General features: G+C 39.9%; 5 protein-coding genes across 7 annotated transcripts; 2 read left to right on the top strand and 3 right to left on the bottom strand.

Annotated features, from left to right (window-relative positions):
• Positions 1-42: 42 nt before the first annotated feature.
• On the bottom strand, positions 43-6470 carry LOC106907752 (sphingomyelin synthase-related protein 1-like). 3 transcript variants are annotated; one of them, XM_014973602.2, is made up of 6 exons: positions 6369-6470; positions 3131-3760; positions 2878-2973; positions 2660-2777; positions 2383-2533; positions 43-1817 (listed from the first exon to the last, which is right to left on the bottom strand). In XM_014973602.2, the coding sequence occupies exons 2-6, from the start codon at positions 3754-3756 to the stop codon at positions 1513-1515; spliced, it is 1296 nt and encodes a 431-aa protein (XP_014829088.1). In that variant the 5' UTR covers positions 3757-3760; positions 6369-6470; the 3' UTR covers positions 43-1512. The 3 variants fall into 3 exon arrangements, with proteins under 3 accessions (XP_014829088.1, XP_087869230.1, XP_087869228.1); XM_088013104.1 differs by lacking the exon at positions 6369-6470 and adding an exon at positions 5992-6083; XM_088013102.1 differs by lacking the exon at positions 6369-6470 and having other exon boundaries at positions 3131-3801.
• A 395-nt stretch (positions 6471-6865) lies between these two features.
• LOC106907756 (dual specificity protein phosphatase 13A-like) lies at positions 6866-9038 on the top strand. The gene is made up of 3 exons (XM_014973606.2): positions 6866-7059; positions 8147-8361; positions 8446-9038. Exons 1-3 carry the CDS (start codon positions 6866-6868, stop codon positions 8652-8654), a joined length of 618 nt encoding a protein of 205 aa, XP_014829092.1. The 3' UTR covers positions 8655-9038.
• A 111-nt stretch (positions 9039-9149) lies between these two features.
• LOC106907757 (dual specificity protein phosphatase 13A) lies at positions 9150-10918 on the top strand. The gene is made up of 3 exons (XM_014973607.2): positions 9150-9520; positions 9890-10107; positions 10204-10918. The coding sequence occupies exons 1-3, from the start codon at positions 9396-9398 to the stop codon at positions 10413-10415; spliced, it is 555 nt and encodes a 184-aa protein (XP_014829093.2). The 5' UTR covers positions 9150-9395; the 3' UTR covers positions 10416-10918.
• A 409-nt stretch (positions 10919-11327) lies between these two features.
• On the bottom strand, positions 11328-12598 carry LOC106907754 (dual specificity phosphatase 29-like). Its single transcript, XM_014973605.2, has 3 exons — positions 12423-12598; positions 12091-12314; positions 11328-11969 (listed from the first exon to the last, which is right to left on the bottom strand). The coding sequence occupies exons 1-3, from the start codon at positions 12596-12598 to the stop codon at positions 11728-11730; spliced, it is 642 nt and encodes a 213-aa protein (XP_014829091.2). The 3' UTR covers positions 11328-11727.
• A 1459-nt stretch (positions 12599-14057) lies between these two features.
• Positions 14058-17698, bottom strand: LOC106907753 (uncharacterized). Its single transcript, XM_088013110.1, has 6 exons — positions 16582-17698; positions 16247-16492; positions 15399-15611; positions 15191-15313; positions 14898-15115; positions 14058-14540 (listed from the first exon to the last, which is right to left on the bottom strand). Exons 1-6 carry the CDS (start codon positions 16749-16751, stop codon positions 14302-14304), a joined length of 1209 nt encoding a protein of 402 aa, XP_087869236.1. The 5' UTR covers positions 16752-17698; the 3' UTR covers positions 14058-14301.
• Positions 17699-17710: the final 12 nt, after the last annotated feature.

Genomic DNA, 17710 nt, shown 5'->3' with positions numbered 1-17710 from the left:
AAAAAAACAACAAAAAAACCCACAACCAGAGTCTACATTGGATGAATTTGGAATAAAAGTTTTGTTTATTCCAAATATATTAATAAGAATTACAGCAGCCCTAATTTGTCAAATACATACCATCTTCAGACGAGATCTGACGCAGTCACCAAGAGGTCAGTGTATGAAAGCTGAGAGTTACAATGATGGTTTATATCGGTGGGTGTGCAGCCCTGCATTTCTTTAATTCAAATATATGAACCGTGATTTGTCAGACATTTGTTTTAAGGTGGGGAACAGGTGCACAGGTTTTGTTAAAATTGCATGTTCAAGACACATTTCTTAGAACGAAGAGACTGCATGATGCAACTTGCTCTTTTTGGTCATTTACAAAAAGACACATGCAACAGCTACAGTGTAAAGAAATCTGAAGACCAATATGAAAGTTTTCCTAAGCATAAACGTCATTCATGAGATAAAAGACAAAAAAACAAAACAAAAAAAAAAATAAGCCACATTATTGTAAACAAACTTCCAGTCTTTGGTAGACAAGGTGTTTTTTCAACCAAGTAACAAATGTCAAGTATTTCTACACTATATGCAAAAGTAAGACAAAAATACAAAAAATAACTGAATCATAAACTTATTTTTACATTTCAAATTGATTATAAGTCAAACATTCACTTTTAATGTAAAATGACAAAAATAAAAATGTCCCTGAAATAGATCTCTTTTTTTTTCTTTGCAAAACATGAGGAGGTCAAGTATTTGGTTGCATATTGATAAAAAGGCTATTTTGGTTGCACTTACTAAAGTGCTCTTTGCAGCAAAATGTAAACTTTCAGCGAATTCACTCTTTAAAAAAGAACCTGTCACATGCATTACTTTGTATACAAAATTTGACAAATTACCATTGAACTGTAAACATCCAAAAAGTGGAAGTCAATAAAAATGCTACATAGTGTACAATCTTCCAGAAAATGCCAGTATCCTTCGCTTTTATGATATACAAGTCAGTATTATTAATTTATTAAGAGACGTGCAATTTAAATCTGAAAGAACAGTTAAGAATGCTGTGAATAACAAAACTCAGCCAACTCAGTCATAATAGAAATATGCTAATTATGAGGCAACGGTTGGAGCTAGCTACCACCAATCTGAATATGTTCCAGAAAACTTGAAGAAATACAAGTTTTTCAACATTTACAGGTCTGATTGATTAAATGTGCTTCACACAAAAACTATGGCTTATTTCTGCTTTTTATCCAACTCCATGTCTGTGTTTTAGTTTCCTGTATGCTAAGCTAACTAGCCGCTAGCTCTATTTAGCAGACTGACAGAAGGTGAAAATAGTCTCATCTTTTTAAAGATTTTTAAAGTACTAAACTTAAACTGCATAGCTGTTCACCTGAACCTGAGAAAAACAACAATTAATCTGCAAAAGAAGAAATACGAACATAATAGTATCATTAATATCAGAGAAAATTCTTTGAGGCACTGCTACAAAAAAGCTAAATTATCGTTCAAGACTCTTCATCCAATTAGAGTTTTCATGAAGGCTGGTTTACTGAAGGGCCAGTGGTACTGGTTAGGAACGGGTCCATTCACATTGCACTCAAAAAAGGAAAACATGGGGAACCAAATGCGAGCCCTGCGACTGTGCTGGAAGGCACGGGTGTTGGCTAATGTGTGGTAGTAGAGGAAGAGGCGTGTGGTGATGTAGAAGGCTATGAAGACGTCGATGGAGTAGTGCTCATGGGCTGCCAGGATGAAGAAAATCCCAAACAGGTTCAGCACCCAGGAGATGGTATGGATCAAATTCCAGTTTCTCGGCGTGTCTGGAAGTACAAGAAATTAGCAGAACAAATCTGGTAGACATACGGGCAGGGTTCCTTTACATTTTTATGTGAAATTTCCATAATTTTCCAGACTCAGATTTCCAAAGCAAATGCTTTTTTTTTTTCAATATTCATGTTATCTTTTTTGATTTTGTGTTTTTAAAAGATAAAAAAGACAATTTGAGTGTATCTTCAAATTGGTACACTCAGTAAGATATTTTATTAAGGTTAATATCAACATTAAGATAAGTTTGAGTTAATTCTGAGTCTTCTGTTCTTTATTTACTCCATTACTTATAGTTTACAGTCAGTGTAAGGACTATAAACTGAGTTGATGTGCTCAGTTCTCAGAGTTTTAGTGAGAACACTGCTGCTAGCAGAACTGAGTGCCTGGCATATAACCTGAGGTGATGCTGATGGATATTTTACACAGTCTTGAGAATTCATTAACTGCTCCAACAAAAGACACAGGAGAAACATTGAGCAATGTCTTTGCCTCCATTATTCTTAAGAGATAAGACAGTCATAGCAAAATAAAAAAAAAAATTAAAAAAACCCAACTTACATTCAGTCACAAAGAAGTTGAGCATCGTGATGACCACAGTGTGGCCGCTGAACATGTAGTCTCCACAGGTTTGGACACCTGTAAGAGTCATCCCAAACCCACTCCATATGGCCAGGGCTCTCTGGATCTTTCCCCAAGTATCACCGTAGGACTTGAGGGACAAAATAAAATTACTTTGAGTCACCCAGTTACCTCATGATTGTAGTTATCAGCTACTTACTCAAGGATAAAAACATAGCAACTCTGTTGTTTACAGTAACACTTCTGTTTAACCCACCAGGCTGGAACATTTCAGGTGCTGCCCAGGCACAGAGAGCGAGGTGACAAACATGGTGCAACAACGAAGCAGAAACACTGTTCCCATCAGAGAACACAGGCGTCTGAGGAGAATTGACCTGAATTACAGACAGAACGGAAGCTTGTGTCAATCCTCCTGGCAACAGTGAGCCACAATGAGGAGAGTGCTCATTATTGGATTATTGGAAAAGGCGATACCTGTGCTTGTGAAGGAGCAGGATCAACAAAAACATGTAACACAAGATAAGGCCACAAGCTTCAGCCATCACAAACGCCCAAGGGATTCTGGGTACACTGTGGAAGAAGGAAAATATGCGTCAGTCTGTAGATTAATAGAATGTGTTTCCAAACAAAGGAGATAAAGTTGCAGAACAAGCATTGGAGTCCTCGTGTGGATTTTCACTGATGTTACTGTTGCAAAAACACACAAGGTAAGCAGGTCGGTTCATACCTGTCCAGGAATATATCAGGAAGGGGCGGGTAAGTCCTCATGTCAGGGACACGCTCATGCACAATAACCATGACAAAAGAGGTCAGTCCACACACTAAGAATACATATACAGAACTAATGACCGTCTTCCAGACCTCAGGATCCAATCGGCCCACCATTGGCTGTCGAAACCTGCCGTTGGAGTGTGTTTGACACAGCGCTGTCCCAGGCGCACACCCACGGCTGCTACCGTTCCTCAGCCGCAGCTCCATCCCATTGCACAAATGATCTCCACCATTACATCCCCTCCTTTCAGCTCCATCACAGCTCCACTCGGCCCTTGGAGCGCCCAGCGAGAGTCCAGCAGAGTTAGCGTCTGGAGGCCACAGACCTAGCTCCTCCAACTCAGCTTTGTTCTCCCTCTGGAGGCGGCGGAGGGCTACACTCAGTCGCTTGATGTGTCCCAGCACGGTGAGGCCAAGAGGAGGACCCCGCAGGTCGGCTTCAGTCAGAGCCAGTAGACTGACGCCGTCGATGCGGTGCTGCGAACACAACAAGTCCACGTACTGCCCGAAACCTTCGTCCTGCAGCCACTGGGCCACTTGGCTACTGCTCCAGGCACTCACGCGGCCATTTGACTCCGACATCCTGCTGCACACAGAAACACAAAGCATCATGAATGCATGTTTTCATCTGAAAAGAACTGGAAGTTCACTGACTTACAGTGAATTTACAGGTATAATTTTTTTCTAAAATTTGTTTCAGCAAAGCCACAAGAGCCAAATGCGTTTTATGCGAGTCTTACATCGTAGACCAAAAGAAAGAAGAGAAAATGTTTTCATATAGCACAAATAAATCAAAGAGTTTGAAAAACAAAAAAATCTGAAGTGTGGAATGTGTTTGTATTCACATTCACAAAAGTAACTGTTTTATATGATCCTTCCTCCCAACTTCCATTCTCCTGTTAATTAATCTTGACTATTATTTGATAATTTAGGGGAGAAGATTTAATTTTCTTATATTTCATACAACATCTATTTGTTCATTTGCTCAATTTTTGCAATTTTATCCCTCGTTCTGATCCCGATTTTAGATGCCATGTATTGGTACGACTGTCTGCTGTGTCTTCTCCAGCTCTTATTTAATTTTTTTTGTTGTTGTCATAACAACCTGTATTGTTTGTTCAGGGCGGTTTACACCACCACAGAACAGTACCTTGTATTATAAGCATGTGCAAGAAGCAGGTGAAGGTTAAACCAAAACAAACAATTGTCCTCTTTATTCTCCAGCTGTTGTTTTAGGGTTTAGAGAAAATAAATGACCATATTACTTGGAGAAACACAGCAAGAGTTGCAAACTATGCAAATCTTCAGATAGAAACAAAGTAAGTGACCTTCTGTACTGCACAAAGACTCAACATTGATTAATTAGCTGTGGTGCTTCAGCTCTTTGCCCCCATCCCCCTAGTTTTCACTCTTTGACCTTTTGATAAGCTTGCAATGATGTTGCTCCAAAGGTCTGCAACTCTGCACCAACGTGACTGGAGTTGTGTCAACTTTGTAAAATAAACGATAGCATTCGTGTTCAGGAGACATTTGACTGGCTTGAAATCACTACCATATTTTGCAGCATAGAATCCATGACATTGCACTTTATGTTAGAATTAATTGACTATTTAAGGAGATATGAGGCTGCTGAACACTGTTATTTGTTGCACTGACCTTGCAACAAATGTCTTTGTACAAGGCAAATTTTTTAACAAAATTATGTATATTTATTTTATGTTTTCTATATACATTTAATAGTATTGAATGCCAACATCGTGACCAGTTTCAGACCAAAACACTTTTGTAAAACAGGCTTTTTTTTAACCTGATAATAACATATTTTTGTACATTACACTTTTACCAGCATGTTTTGTTTACCGTGACAAAGAGCTGCAAATTTAAATACAAAAAAAAAAAAACTTTCTGCAAGATGATGCAAGTTATGAGTGAGACGAGTGTTTTTAAATGTCTTTATATTCAGCATTTTGATTGCACTTCCTAAGTAAGTGATGGAAATGTGTGGCTACCACTCTGATCCACTGACTTTGAAGTCCTTAATCCACTTTCTATTTAATCTGGTGATACACTTTGGAGTCACTGTCCATTTGGAAGATTTAATTTATTGGTTGATGCCTTGAGACACTGTTCCAAGCTTTCAGCATGTATTTTGCTCATGATGCTTTCTGTCTTTATGAAGTTCACTATACCACCCCCAAGTGGTGGTATGTCTTTTCTATTTTTTCTAGGCAAAAAAAAAAAAAAGAATAACAAAGCCAGATCTGAAAAGTAACCAGAAAATCAGGAAAAGCATGATAGGTGCTTTTCCAATTATTTGGTTGCACCCTTATTTCCATTTATGTTTTAAGATGTATCCACACCCTTTGATCCTTATTGAATAAGACAAACACCACAAAACCAACATTTCTCTTGTTTGAACCAGTATGACCACTTTTAGTAGAATGATGTCATAGTGGGCAAAACTGTTGTCCTGGGAAGATCCTCTAAAATGCCGTTATGATAATCTAACCTTATAATTTTAGTGTTACTTCTAGTTTTTATTTTTTTCTGATTGCCACTTGTTCTAGTTTTATGTTTATAGAACTAGGATGTCAACATTATTCCAACACTTTCAATAAAGTGTGTGCATTGAACTTAGGTTCAAGCTGCTACTGAAACCTCCCTGTTCCCAAAATACATTACTTAATTTTACCCCACACTAAATGCAAATCATCTGTCATTCACTGTCACCAGTGAACAACAGAGCGAGTAATGAAACTAGCAAGCAGGCCAAAGAGTGCTACATATTTACATATATCTGAAACTTAAATAACTCACCAGCACAGCTTCCGCTCTGCTCCTAAAAGAGAAATCGCTTATTTTTATCTAGGCTCCAGTGTTGGTTGGTGTCTTCTGTGGCCGAGGCTTTACTGGGGATGAATAAGTGCCATGTCAGCACATTTGGTCAGCTTACACTGAGTCACAGGGAGCAGTGACACCCAACTGGGACAGAGAAAGCTCCCAGTGTGTTTCAGACAAAGACAGCTCGACAAAGGGCTTACAGTGTCCCCAAAGCAGAGACACAAAGAGATATTCTTTTAGAAACCTAAAAAAGGGGGGCGAATACACTCAGCTGAGAAGAAATATGCCACATAAAGCATAGAATGTTGTTCTAAACTTGCTGTAAAAATAATTTCAAGTCAATGTCAGCCTACCTTGTCAAAAAGGCCCAGTGTCACAGTGCTGCTGGACGTCTCAGATAAACTTTCTGCCTCTTTCTCCACTCCCAGGATTGTGTCATGGCCAACATGTTTCAGACAACTAGGCAACGCCAAACAGGAAGACTCCACTAACAAACAACATCGGCAAAGAAGAGCTCCTTGCCTCATGCAGACGTGCAGCTGGGAACATACTGACCCCTGCAGGCCAGTCCTTGGAAAAGCAAGGCTCTGATTACAGGCAATGTTACACCAGATAAGTAAAAAAAAAAAAAAGGGACAAAATTATGACCCTCTTTGGCTGATTTACAAGAACTATAAAGTGGCTTTTAAAGACTGACATGATTGCAAACATGTGTCCAAATGACAGAGTGTTTTTAGCAGCCTGTGCTAAAGTGCACCACCTGTTTGTGGCAGTCACTGGTAGAGTGGAAGGGAAGGTCATTTCCTCTTCAGGAAAACTACAGAGTGGCGTAAGCGCTTAAAACACAGAAATGTCAGGTGGTGTAATGGGGGAGAAATGTGTTACAGAGGACTCAAAGCGGACAGATACAGAGGAGAAGGAAGAACACACCTGCAGCACAGGTGAGACTCCAACTCTTCAGGAGCTTGAGGAGATTTTACATTCAGCTCCTCGCTCGTGTCACCATGTGGATGAGGTGTGGCCGAGTCTTTTTCTGGGGGACATGTGAGTATCCTGGTCTGCAGTTAGCTTGACATAGTTACATACACTAATATTGTGCATTTAAAGCATATTCACATGTTGAAATTTCCCCATTATGTCACATTACAACCACAAACCTTTTATTTGGGTTTATATGACACACTGATAAAATAATAATAATTTCAGTGACTGCTGAGCAAGACTGTGCAGCTGCAGAGCTCCACAGCTCAGGTGGTATAATATGTCAACAGGTTGACCATTTGTTATGAACTCCATAAATCTAGCCGGAAGCATCTTCATTGTGAAACATAGTGGTGGCAGCATCATGATGCGGCCCTAATTTTCAGTAGTGATAGAAAAGCTGAGCAGAGTTGATGGGAAGGTGGACGGAGCTAAATTACGGACAATCCTAGAAGAAAACCTGTTAGAGGCTAGAAAATATGTGAGACTTTGGTGGAGGTTAAATTTCTTGTAGCATCAACTCTAAACATACACACAGAGAAATTTTAGATGGTTTAGATAAAAGCATATCTGTTTGCAGTATCTGGTTTGACTCCAGACCTAAATTCAGCTGATAAACTGTGGCAAGAATTGAAAACTAATGATCACTTTAGCTGATCAAACTCTGGCAGTACAGCAAAAAGGAATAGCCCAAAAGGCCTGGAATTGCAGCAATAGGTGATTTTAAATAGTACGGTGCCCAATGTCATGTCAAATAATAAATAATATATTTAAATTTTATTATATAAAAAATATATTTTTGACAGTATTGAATGGCAAAATTGGGATCGGTTTCAATGAGAAACAGTCATCTCAATTTACTGTGATTATTTGAGGAAAGCGGCATAATAAATTTTTAAAACATATTATATGTTTTAGTATATGTAAGTGTATAGAGAGAGAGACTAAAAGGGAGATTAGTTTATTTTTATGAATCCATTTTTGCATTTTAATAGTAAAAAAATGAAAACCATATATCTTTTTCCCTCATCTATTACATACAATTTCCCCCCAAAATCTTGATGTTAAAAGAATATGTATGAATGTATGAATCATTTTGCAAAACATTGTGTGATGCTTGTCAAATCAACGTATTTTACTCTTGTTTCAGGTTTACATCTCATGATAAGTTTGGACTCTGGCAGCTGGGAATCACTCATGTGCTGAACGCCTCCCACGGGAAACTCTGCTGCAAAGGCAGTGATGATTTCTATGGAACCACGGTGAAGTATTACGGTGTACCCGCCAACGACCTACCAACTTTTGACCTCTCGCCTTTTTTCCACCCTGCTGCAGAGTTTATTCACCAGGCTTTATCATCAGGAGGTAGAGCTGACATTCTTTGACAAATTACAAGTGACAAACAAGTGGATTTTTATATTTATGTTTCTTTTTTTTAATGGTTTTCAGGGAAGATTTTTGTCCACTGTGCTGTGGGAGTGAGCCGCTCGGCTGCGCTGGTTTTGGCCTACCTGATGATCCGTCATGGCTTCAGTCTTCGCTCTTCAATACGCTGTGTGCAACAGAAGCGTTGGATTTTCCCTAACAGGGGATTTCTACGACAGCTTGTGGACCTTGAGCAAACACTGCATGTCGAAAGACAAAATGAGCTGAAATGAACATTTCTTTTATCATTTGGTTAAATTGGTTATGCCTGTTTCCTGTTGTTATCGTTTATGGATGAGTTTGGCCAAATGCAGGCAGGAGGCAGGCAGAATCACTGTTATTGGATTTTTATTAGATGAAAAAAAGGACTTGCAACAAAGAGCAAAATCACCAAGGAAAACAGCCAAAAGAGGATCTGACCAAGGAGTAACTGAATAGAGGGGCTCTAATGCATGGGGAGGACGATTATTGGAATGCATAACAGGAGAGGGTAATGACTGGGGGAGAAACAGCTTAGGGAGAGAAAAGGAGCAGGTGTCTTAACAACAGAGATAACCCACAAACAGAATATGAATGCAGAAAACATAAAAGCTAAAATACAAATGCTGCTATCATTCCACGAGAATCACTTTCTGCATTTGTGACCCACACTATTCAGCTGTGTCCCTCCTCCCCTATCTGTTTTGACCCTTGTGTCAAGAGAGAGAAAGAGAGAGAAGGAGAGAGAGAGAGAGAGAGAGAGAATCACACGTGAACAGACTAATCAATCCACCAGCAACATTAAATAACTCCCAACGTCCCGCCAGCAAGAGTACGTGGAAAACGTGGGGCTAATTTCGGAGCCGGGCTGAGCGCCACTCAATAAATCAACCAGCTGCTCATGCCTCTCATCGAGCTGATGAAGAGGCGGCGGGCTGTGGCATTAGAGGGCAGCGCAGGCGTCTGCTCAGAGCTGGACTCTGCATGCAGGAAGAATGTCGAGGAACGGCCAGCGACAGAACCTGGTGGTCATCAAGGAACTTGAGCTCATCTTGGACTCCTGCATGCTGGAGCTCACACCTGTGGATGAAGTCTGGCCCAACTTGTACATAGGAAATGTGTGAGTGTGTGCTGTGTATGAAAGCAGAAACAATATAATATCAAGCTGTTTCTATCATTCTTTTAAATTATTGTCTAATTTGATGGAGAACCTGTATTAATCTAGAATTTGGAAGATTTTAGCAGGTCTATGACTAAATAGAAAATAACTGCCATTATTAATAACTGGCACAATCAGTTATTACAAGGCTTATCAGCTCTTATAAACGCTGAAATTATATATTATCCTGAACCTGTCAAAAATGTGTGTTCATATTGTCAGTACATAACAGTTATTGAATGCTTACATAATTGTCTGTGCTGCTGAACTGTGATTACTTAATGTAATCCCACAGTTTTGTTTTATGTATGTCCTCTTTGTGATTCTTAGGGCTGTTGCACAGAACAAAAACAGATTGCATAAGCTTAGCATCACTCATGTTCTGAACGCAGCACACTCCAAGCAGGGCAGCATCGGTGACCAGAGCTTTTATGGGAACACCTGTGTTTACTTTGGCATCCCAGCGGAAGACTCGGACCACTTTGACCTCAGCCAATACTTTAAATCTGCTACTGACTTCATTCATAAAGGCCTGAAAAGCAAAGATGGTAAATTTCATTATCTTTCAAAAATTATTAAGCAAAGTTAAGTTTTTATTTCCTTTTCACTGATGTTTTTTTTTTTTTTTTCATCCTTTCCCACAGGGAAAGTGTTGGTCCACTGCATCATGGGTGTGAGTCGATCAGCCACTTTGGTCCTGGCTTACCTCATGCTGAGGCATCGTTTTTCACTAAGAGATGCTCTGAGACATGTTGTCAAAAAACGGGCCATTTATCCCAACCGGAACTTCCTGACACTCCTCCTGAAGCTGGACGAAGAGCTGACTCAAAAAAGGACGCTGTGCCCTGTTCTCTGATGTCGCTCTCTCCGTTTTAATCAGTCCTTGGTTTTCTCATGACCTCAGCATGTGCTGCACTCCAATTAAATCACTTTACGGAGGGGCTGTAAATAGTGTAAACCATTGGAAACCACTTAGAATCTAATATTTTATTTTATTTTATTGCACTTCCTGAATATGTCGTTGTAATTTCTAGGTCCCACAACATGTTATATGTAATTAATGTTCACGTCTGTCAACCCAAATATTCTTATCTATTTCTATGTTAATCACTGAACTCCAGAATTAAAAGAAACGTATCACCACACCGCGATGCTAATAACTACTGATCAATCTGTGCGCTCTACATCTCGGACCAAATAGATAACACTGGCTTAATTTATGAATTGAACACCCTTCTTATGTTAAACTATTGTTTGTTTCTCATTTATTAAGCTGTTTCTTTGTTCTTTGATGCAGTAAAATACCTTTTAATAAATCCCAACGACAAAATAAACAAATCAAATAGATTTTACAATTAACTTTTAGTTGTGATTCTTTGTGAACCTTATTATTTCATTACTTTTTGTAAGAGGAAGCAAATGCAAACAGAAGAGAGACAAGCATTAGGATGAGGTGAATTTTAATGAACACCTGAGGAGTAAACTAACTCCTGTACCTGGATACATGAAGACACAAGCCCCCAAAGAGGCAACTGGCAAGACAGGAGGAGGAAAAAAGGAAGATCTAACAAAGATGGGGACACTGGGTAAGTGTTTGCTGGGGAGAAGGTTCCTGGTGTGAAAACAGGTAAGTGATTACTAACACAGGGCTATTTTGAGGAGAAGCAGAAAGCTTAGATGCAGAAGATGAATGCTAACCACAAGGGAGAAACACAGGGAGAATGACTCATAAAAATGGATGAAAACAATCCCAGAAACCTATGGAATGATAAAGGAGCAGACAGGTAAATGCAAAATGCAGGAACATCTTAAAACAAGAAAACCAATACACAGACCCACCCAAAACTGAACTCAAAACCGTATAAGATTAGGTAATGTTAAGCTTCTGGAATGATCCACCCACAGCTTCAACCTCAACTTTGATAAAAAAAAAATAAATGTTTTTTGATTTATGCGTGCAAGAAAATCAACAGATGTACATAAACGGAACTAATCCTAATAAGAAATGTGGCCAGATAAGAAGCCAAGGTGATCCAAGATGCTATAAAATGCCCTTTTCAGAGGTTCAGTTTGATCCTGTGTGGATTAAAAAGAATCCACAATAAAAAAAATATACCCTTATGTTCAAATCAGGCTACATCACAGAGAGAATAAAGTACAGAGGTATATTATGTTGTTTTGTTGCCTTCTTGGTTTTCCATGTGTCTTTTCTGCCTCAGCTTGTCCTCTTGTAGCGTGATGTCCAGTGCTCTGAGCTGTTTCAGGAAGCCGTGATTAGGCAGGATGCAGCGTTTCTGCTGCACATGCTCAATGGCTTCCACTACAGTTAAGCTGTGCTTCATCATCAGGTACGCCAAGACCAAGGTGGCTGACCTGCTTCGGCCCATCACACAGTGAACCAGCACCTTGTCTGAAAATAAAAATAAACAGGTGGGACACATTAGACCAAAGAACAAACTACAAGAACCTTCCTCAGAGGTTAAGCTTATAGATATACAATCATTTTCTGTACATCAGACTCCATAACTCACTCTGAGGTTGGCTGAGGGCCTCGTGGATAAACTCTGTTGCAAGGAGGAAATATTGGGAGATGTTGAATGTGGGTTTGTCATCTGCTTCCACACCAAGATACTGGATGTTCAGGTCTTTGTAGTAATTAGCACCAGTGAGCACATTGTTCCACTTTCCTTCTGCTGCATTCAGGACATGAGTGACACCCAGGTCCTTAAGCTCAGGACGCTCGAGAGCTGTTTTTCTGTTTTCATGCAACATATCCAATACTTTCAGCACAAACCTTGTATTTATTTACACAATTTATAGTATGAGTGCATCCATGCAAACAAAGATGTCTGAGTTAACTCACTCATCTCCGATGTAAATTCTTGGCCAGACCTGGTTGACATGGGTGTATGGAGCTGTGGTGCCTGTCCAGAAGAACTGCTCCAGGTCTAACGTACCTGGTGTGATGTAATCACTGTCGGGGTCCACTTGCACTGCTGCGTATGGATTGCTCTTAGATTTAACGGCACAGGAGGTCATTTTTCACCTCCTTACACATCCCTGTGATAAAAGAAATATCATACATATTAAACACACGGTATATATATATATATATATATATATATGTACAAAATATTTAAACAGATAACATAACTGTCATAAAACTCATACACAAATGAACACAAATTTAAATGATCTTGAAAGACTGATTATTTTTAAAGGGTTTCCTCTGGCCTTTATTTAATGATGGCCAGACAGGAAAGCGGGTTGTAAGAGAGGAGGAAGACATGGGTCAAAGGTCAACAGGCTGGGAACCAAACCCAGCCCGCAGATTTCTAACAGCTTGACCTTGATCTTTTTACAGTAGATTCTTTACACATTTTACTTTAAAAAGCATAATTATTCTGTTTGCACTTAATTGCGAAGACAAAGGGAAAGAGTACATAGTTTTAGGATGATTTTACCACTACCAATCTGAAAATTATGGCAAACATTTGCATTCTACACCATTTCCTCTGATATTCCTGTAGAATGAAGGAATAAATCCAGTGCAACAAACTGTTATGCAATCAATAGAGTCCACCAAAATGTAGTTTAGTACAAATGCAGTTCCTCTCTGAAGGCTTTGGGTGTTTGTTGGAGAACCTTAGTAAACAAACAACTTCATGAAGAAACGCAGCAGTTATAGAAAACTTTGAAGCAGCTAACATATAGGACAACAATATGCGTTGCTTTGAACATTTCACAGAGCCGACAGCCTATCCTGGTTTATGTGCATTTCTGCCCCAGTACGCCTGAATGAAGTGATTGCATTACCTCGTCTGCATGCCATTAAGAATGGCAGCAGGAAAACACCTAAAACATGCTGCGCAGTTGAGAACAAGAGTTCAGAAACATGAATTTACTTAGAATGACTCAGACAAAGTCCAGAGCTCAATCCAACTAAAAATCAGTGGCAAGACTTGCAGTTGGAAATGCAGCAAGAGTGGTTTTACAAAGTGTAGGCACAGGGAGCCTGAATACAAATACACACCAGATTTTGGGTATTGTATTGTTCGTCTTTGAATCACTAAATGACAAGGAAACCTGCACTCAGTTTACTCCGATGCATTAAAAAGATACAAACAAAGAGAAAATACTCACCCTATTTAAATCTGTTACTAAGCAGGAAGCAGACCACCTTCCAATGAACATGTGAGTGAGAATATGAACAAAAATCTTCCAACACAGAAAGACTAAAGACACTGACATGGATCTGGACGTCTATTTTTAGACAGCTGGGCCATAAAATCTGATCTGGACAACATGATGCACACACACACACACACACACACACACACGCACACGCACACACACACACACACCCACACACACACACACACACATACACACACGCACCCCCTCCCCCCCACACCCCCCCCCACACACACACACCCCCCCCCCACACACACACACACACACATACACAAATAGTCAAAGAAGGCAAATGATTTTTTGCAGCTCTTTTTCACTGTTCAAGTATTTTATTATAACAGTCCTTGAATCAGCAGGGTGAAGGAACACAATTATTAAAACAATGTTGAAGTCAAGAATGTATGACCAACATCAACATTTGTTGACAATTGTTAGCGGAGAAAATCACTAAGCGTTCAGCAAGTACATCTTTGTAAACTGGTTTAGAACTGGGACATCCCATAAAACCAATTTGTCAAAGGGGAGAGATGTGCTGTAATAAAACCTTATTACAGAGAAACAGGTTTTCCTTCGCTACTGTCCTCAGCGATCTGTCTGCTCTGTGTATGAAGGCTCAACTCCAGCTTTCTGAGTTGCTCCAGAAATCCAGAGTTGGGTCCAATGTCTCGGCACAGACGCACAGCCACGATGGCCTCCGCTAGCGTCAGGCCCTGGTGGATCATCAGATAGGCCAAAACCAACGCGCCAGAGCGGCTCACACCCATGGCACAGTGAACAAGAACTTTCCCTGAAAGAAACTTTATTTAGTACACTCGTTTACAGTAAGAATAGCATGTTTGCTGTACACAAAGGCATTATTTGTGATTTTAAGAATCAGGAAATATAAATATTTCTTTATTTAGGTAGCATGCATAGTCTTTTCCATACTTATTCTTGCTCCCGGTAAAGATGCAGAAATATTTTCATCAGGTTTTAGAATTTTTTGTGACTTGTTAACGACATTTTGTGGTGATCGGTCAAATGTTTGGGGTCATTATTTGAAAGATTCAACTCATTGTCTGTTTTCTGGCTGAGTCCACCAATTTTTATTTGTATTACAAATGTCCAGCTATTTGAATGGATTGTGATGGATTGTCTCACTGACCATTTTCCTTCAGGGCGCTGTCTATGAATTGTGCAGCAGAGTTGAAAAATGGCTGGAGATTGAACTCTGGATGGTCTGCAGCCTCAACGCCATGGTACACGACTTCAATATCAGTGTAAAACGTCTGACCGGTGTTGATCCGATGTTGACCTGCTGCAGCGTTCAGCACATGAGTAACACCCAGAGACGACAGTCTGGTTTTATCTCGAGCAACAGACCTTCAGACACAAGTCACACACAAAGTGTTTTACTCTATATATTTCTCCGACGTTACGAAAGACTTAACTACTCACTCATCTCCAATGTAGAGTTTTGGCCACACTTCATTGACAGAGCCCACAGGCTTCCTGTTGGTCCAGAGAATTTCCCTCAGCTCTGTCAGGGATGGTGTTTCTCCCTGCTCGGCTAAATGACCTCTGGAGCAACACAGATGCGTGTCTTGCCCTGGTGGGTTAATGGGTTAATGCTGATTTCTTAATTTGTGTATGAGTGTGCTTTTACAATGCCTGGGCCTGTCTTTTTCTTCTCCTCTCCCTCTCTAGGCTCATGTCAAGGCAACGCAGCTGCAGCAGGAAGCCTGGGTTGGGGCAGATGTCTCTGTGTGGCCTTACAGCGGCCACAGCCTCCTGCAGCCGCAGGCCCTCAGTGATCATCAGGAAGGCCAACACTAGCGTTGCGGAACGACTCACTCCCATCAGACAGTGTACAAACACCCTTCCTGGGACACAAATGTTAATTATTACCTTCAACTTGTTCGTATGTACACATAAACATCAGCAATGTAGGATCTGAGACGTGTAGAAAACCCAAACTGAAATGGCAGGTTTGTAAAAAATTAGACCACGAACATTATTTCAAAACTTTTTCCAGCTTCTGTGATATTTATCCTATTCAGTTTAACTGAAAACAAATGTGTTTGAGGAAAAATTAGAAAAACAAAAAAGGTTGTTGCATGAATGTACGCGACCTTAAAGTATGACCAGCAATGTTTGTTTGCATTTGGTCTTCCTGTGTAGGATTTTTTCCAACTCTCCAAATCTCAGTCTGGTAGTTGCTTGTACTGAACTTTGGATAGGCCAAAGTGGTGTAGTGCATGTATATATGGAACTTTTTACCGTTATCCTGGCATTTGTTCAATCAGAAGCTTTTGGTCCTCTGTTGGCGTTGGATTAAGGACCCTACAGTGTTTCAATAAAGTGTTCGTTTAAAGGTTTGAACACATATGCAACCAGGTTATTTTTACATTTACCCACTAACCAATCGATTACTTGGTTGACTGTGTTTGTGAAACAAGCACTGAAATAAAGCAAGCTGGGTTTTACACACTGTGCAGCTCTCAGTATGCTGACTTGCCTCCCATTGCCAGCGCAGCTCTGATGTATCGCGCTGTTGGATAGAAGTAAGGACTGAGGATGAAGTTTGTTGCGTCATCAGCCTCCACTCCATAATAATCCACGTTCATGTCTCTGTAGAAACGTGGGCCAGTGTTGACATAAAAGCAGGGACCATTGCCGGGGGCTGGGGGTCCATGAGCGGCATTTACGATGTGCGTAATACCCAGACTATGAAGAGCTCCTTTGTCACGTGCTGCCGCCCTGAAACACGATCACAGGTTCACGTCTGCAGTAAGGATGCAGGATGTTACTTTACACACATCCATGCATGTTAATGGGTGTCAGCCTACTCGTTGCCTATGTAAACATTTGGCCAGACTTGATTGACGTGACCAGTTGGGCGTCTGTCTGCCAGCAAGAACTCCTGTAGTTCAGAGACGGAGGGAGGTTCATATGGGGGATCCCTAAGAGACATACTGTACAGACATACAAATACAATAACCACCATCTTTGAGTACATTCTGTACAAGTCAGTGTGTAATAAACTTAGCCAGACATGACAAAAAAACCCTAAAGCCAGCCCTGTCCAATGTGTTTCCAATATAAATCGCTCAGGCTTACCTCGGTTTATTGCAGTAAAAACATGTCTCCTTCAGTTCTCGCTTCTTCTGCAGCTTCGTTCCTTTTATAACTCAGTAATCATACACTCACTGATGACAAACGCACTGCAGTACACGCTCAAACTAAAACGCGTTTAAGCCACACGTCCAAGTTCTCAGTCGTCTGGGCAGCTTTGTAGAGATCTGAACTTTATCATCAGCTTGTGTATTTTCATACTGACCTCAGGCTATATTAGACATCTGAGCTCTGCTTGTATCAGTGGACGTGTTGCTTTGAGACCAGACAATATTAAATCAAAGCAAATCATTTAATACTCGTTTTTTTGTTGTTTGGTTTGGTTTTTGGAATCATGTAAATGCATTTACATTAAGTTTCACCTTGTTTTTCTTTCCCATATCAAGTCATCACGGTTATATCTTAGTTACACATTTCATCTAACATTTACTTTTTATAAATGTACCCTTTATATTGTGAATGGAACTACTGTCCACTTTTTAGTTTAACATTATGATGTTTTCCATATGAAGACATTTTGTTTTATTGGTAATGTACTTAAAAATGTATAACTTAGCTTTGGCAGAGACCGGCTTCCTTTCTAATACAACCAAAATTCAAGTAATCATAAACAAACATGGAGAGTTATTTAAAACTGCTTCCTTGCAGAAACATGTCTGGGATCAACATATAAACAAAGCTAAGCATGCAGTAAATACAGCACAAAATTATTTTTAGAACAAAAGACGCAACAATTTTCTGCTATTATAGCTTACAGGTGTTTCATGAAAGATCTGAATCTGCAGTGCAATGGACAGATAGTTAAAAGTGGCCTCAGCTAAAACATGCTTTAAGATTAGGTGC

The sequence above is a fragment of the Poecilia mexicana genome, unplaced genomic scaffold, assembly GCF_051168715.1.
Source record: "Poecilia mexicana isolate PSO_F unplaced genomic scaffold, ASM5116871v1 scaffold_15, whole genome shotgun sequence".
Classification (NCBI taxonomy): Eukaryota; Metazoa; Chordata; class Actinopteri; order Cyprinodontiformes; family Poeciliidae; genus Poecilia; species Poecilia mexicana.
The sequence above is the reverse complement of the archived record's forward strand: the minus strand, read 5'-3'. Positions and strand labels throughout refer to the sequence as shown.

Excerpts from the sequence above, each read along its gene's own strand:
- LOC106907752 (XM_088013102.1), bottom strand. The coding sequence starts at position 3,786 with ATGATGCTTTGTGTTTCTGTGTGCAGCAGGATGTCGGAGTCAAATGGC. Across the intron at positions 2,534-2,659 it reads ACCTGAAATGTTCCAGCCTG|TCCTACGGTGATACTTGGGG; the intron begins GTGGGTTAAACA and ends TTGTCCCTCAAG. Across the intron at positions 1,818-2,382 it reads CAACTTCTTTGTGACTGAAT|ACACGCCGAGAAACTGGAAT; the intron begins GTAAGTTGGGTT and ends TTGTACTTCCAG.
- LOC106907753 (XM_088013110.1), bottom strand. The coding sequence starts at position 16,751 with ATGTACTCAAAGATGGTGGTTATTGTATTTGTATGTCTGTACAGTATG. Across the intron at positions 16,493-16,581 it reads AATGTTTACATAGGCAACGA|GGCGGCAGCACGTGACAAAG; the intron begins GTAGGCTGACAC and ends ATCGTGTTTCAG. Across the intron at positions 14,541-14,897 it reads CAGCGCCCTGAAGGAAAATG|GGAAAGTTCTTGTTCACTGT; the intron begins GTCAGTGAGACA and ends AGTTTCTTTCAG.
- LOC106907756 (XM_014973606.2), top strand. The coding sequence starts at position 6,866 with ATGTCAGGTGGTGTAATGGGGGAGAAATGTGTTACAGAGGACTCAAAG. Across the intron at positions 7,060-8,146 it reads AGTCTTTTTCTGGGGGACAT|GTTTACATCTCATGATAAGT; the intron begins GTGAGTATCCTG and ends CTCTTGTTTCAG. Across the intron at positions 8,362-8,445 it reads CCAGGCTTTATCATCAGGAG|GGAAGATTTTTGTCCACTGT; the intron begins GTAGAGCTGACA and ends AATGGTTTTCAG.
- LOC106907757 (XM_014973607.2), top strand. The coding sequence starts at position 9,396 with ATGTCGAGGAACGGCCAGCGACAGAACCTGGTGGTCATCAAGGAACTT. Across the intron at positions 9,521-9,889 it reads AACTTGTACATAGGAAATGT|GGCTGTTGCACAGAACAAAA; the intron begins GTGAGTGTGTGC and ends TGTGATTCTTAG. Across the intron at positions 10,108-10,203 it reads AGGCCTGAAAAGCAAAGATG|GGAAAGTGTTGGTCCACTGC; the intron begins GTAAATTTCATT and ends CCTTTCCCACAG.
- LOC106907754 (XM_014973605.2), bottom strand. The coding sequence starts at position 12,598 with ATGACCTCCTGTGCCGTTAAATCTAAGAGCAATCCATACGCAGCAGTG. Across the intron at positions 12,315-12,422 it reads AGAATTTACATCGGAGATGA|AAAAACAGCTCTCGAGCGTC; the intron begins GTGAGTTAACTC and ends GCATGAAAACAG. Across the intron at positions 11,970-12,090 it reads GGCCCTCAGCCAACCTCAGA|ACAAGGTGCTGGTTCACTGT; the intron begins GTGAGTTATGGA and ends TTTTATTTTCAG.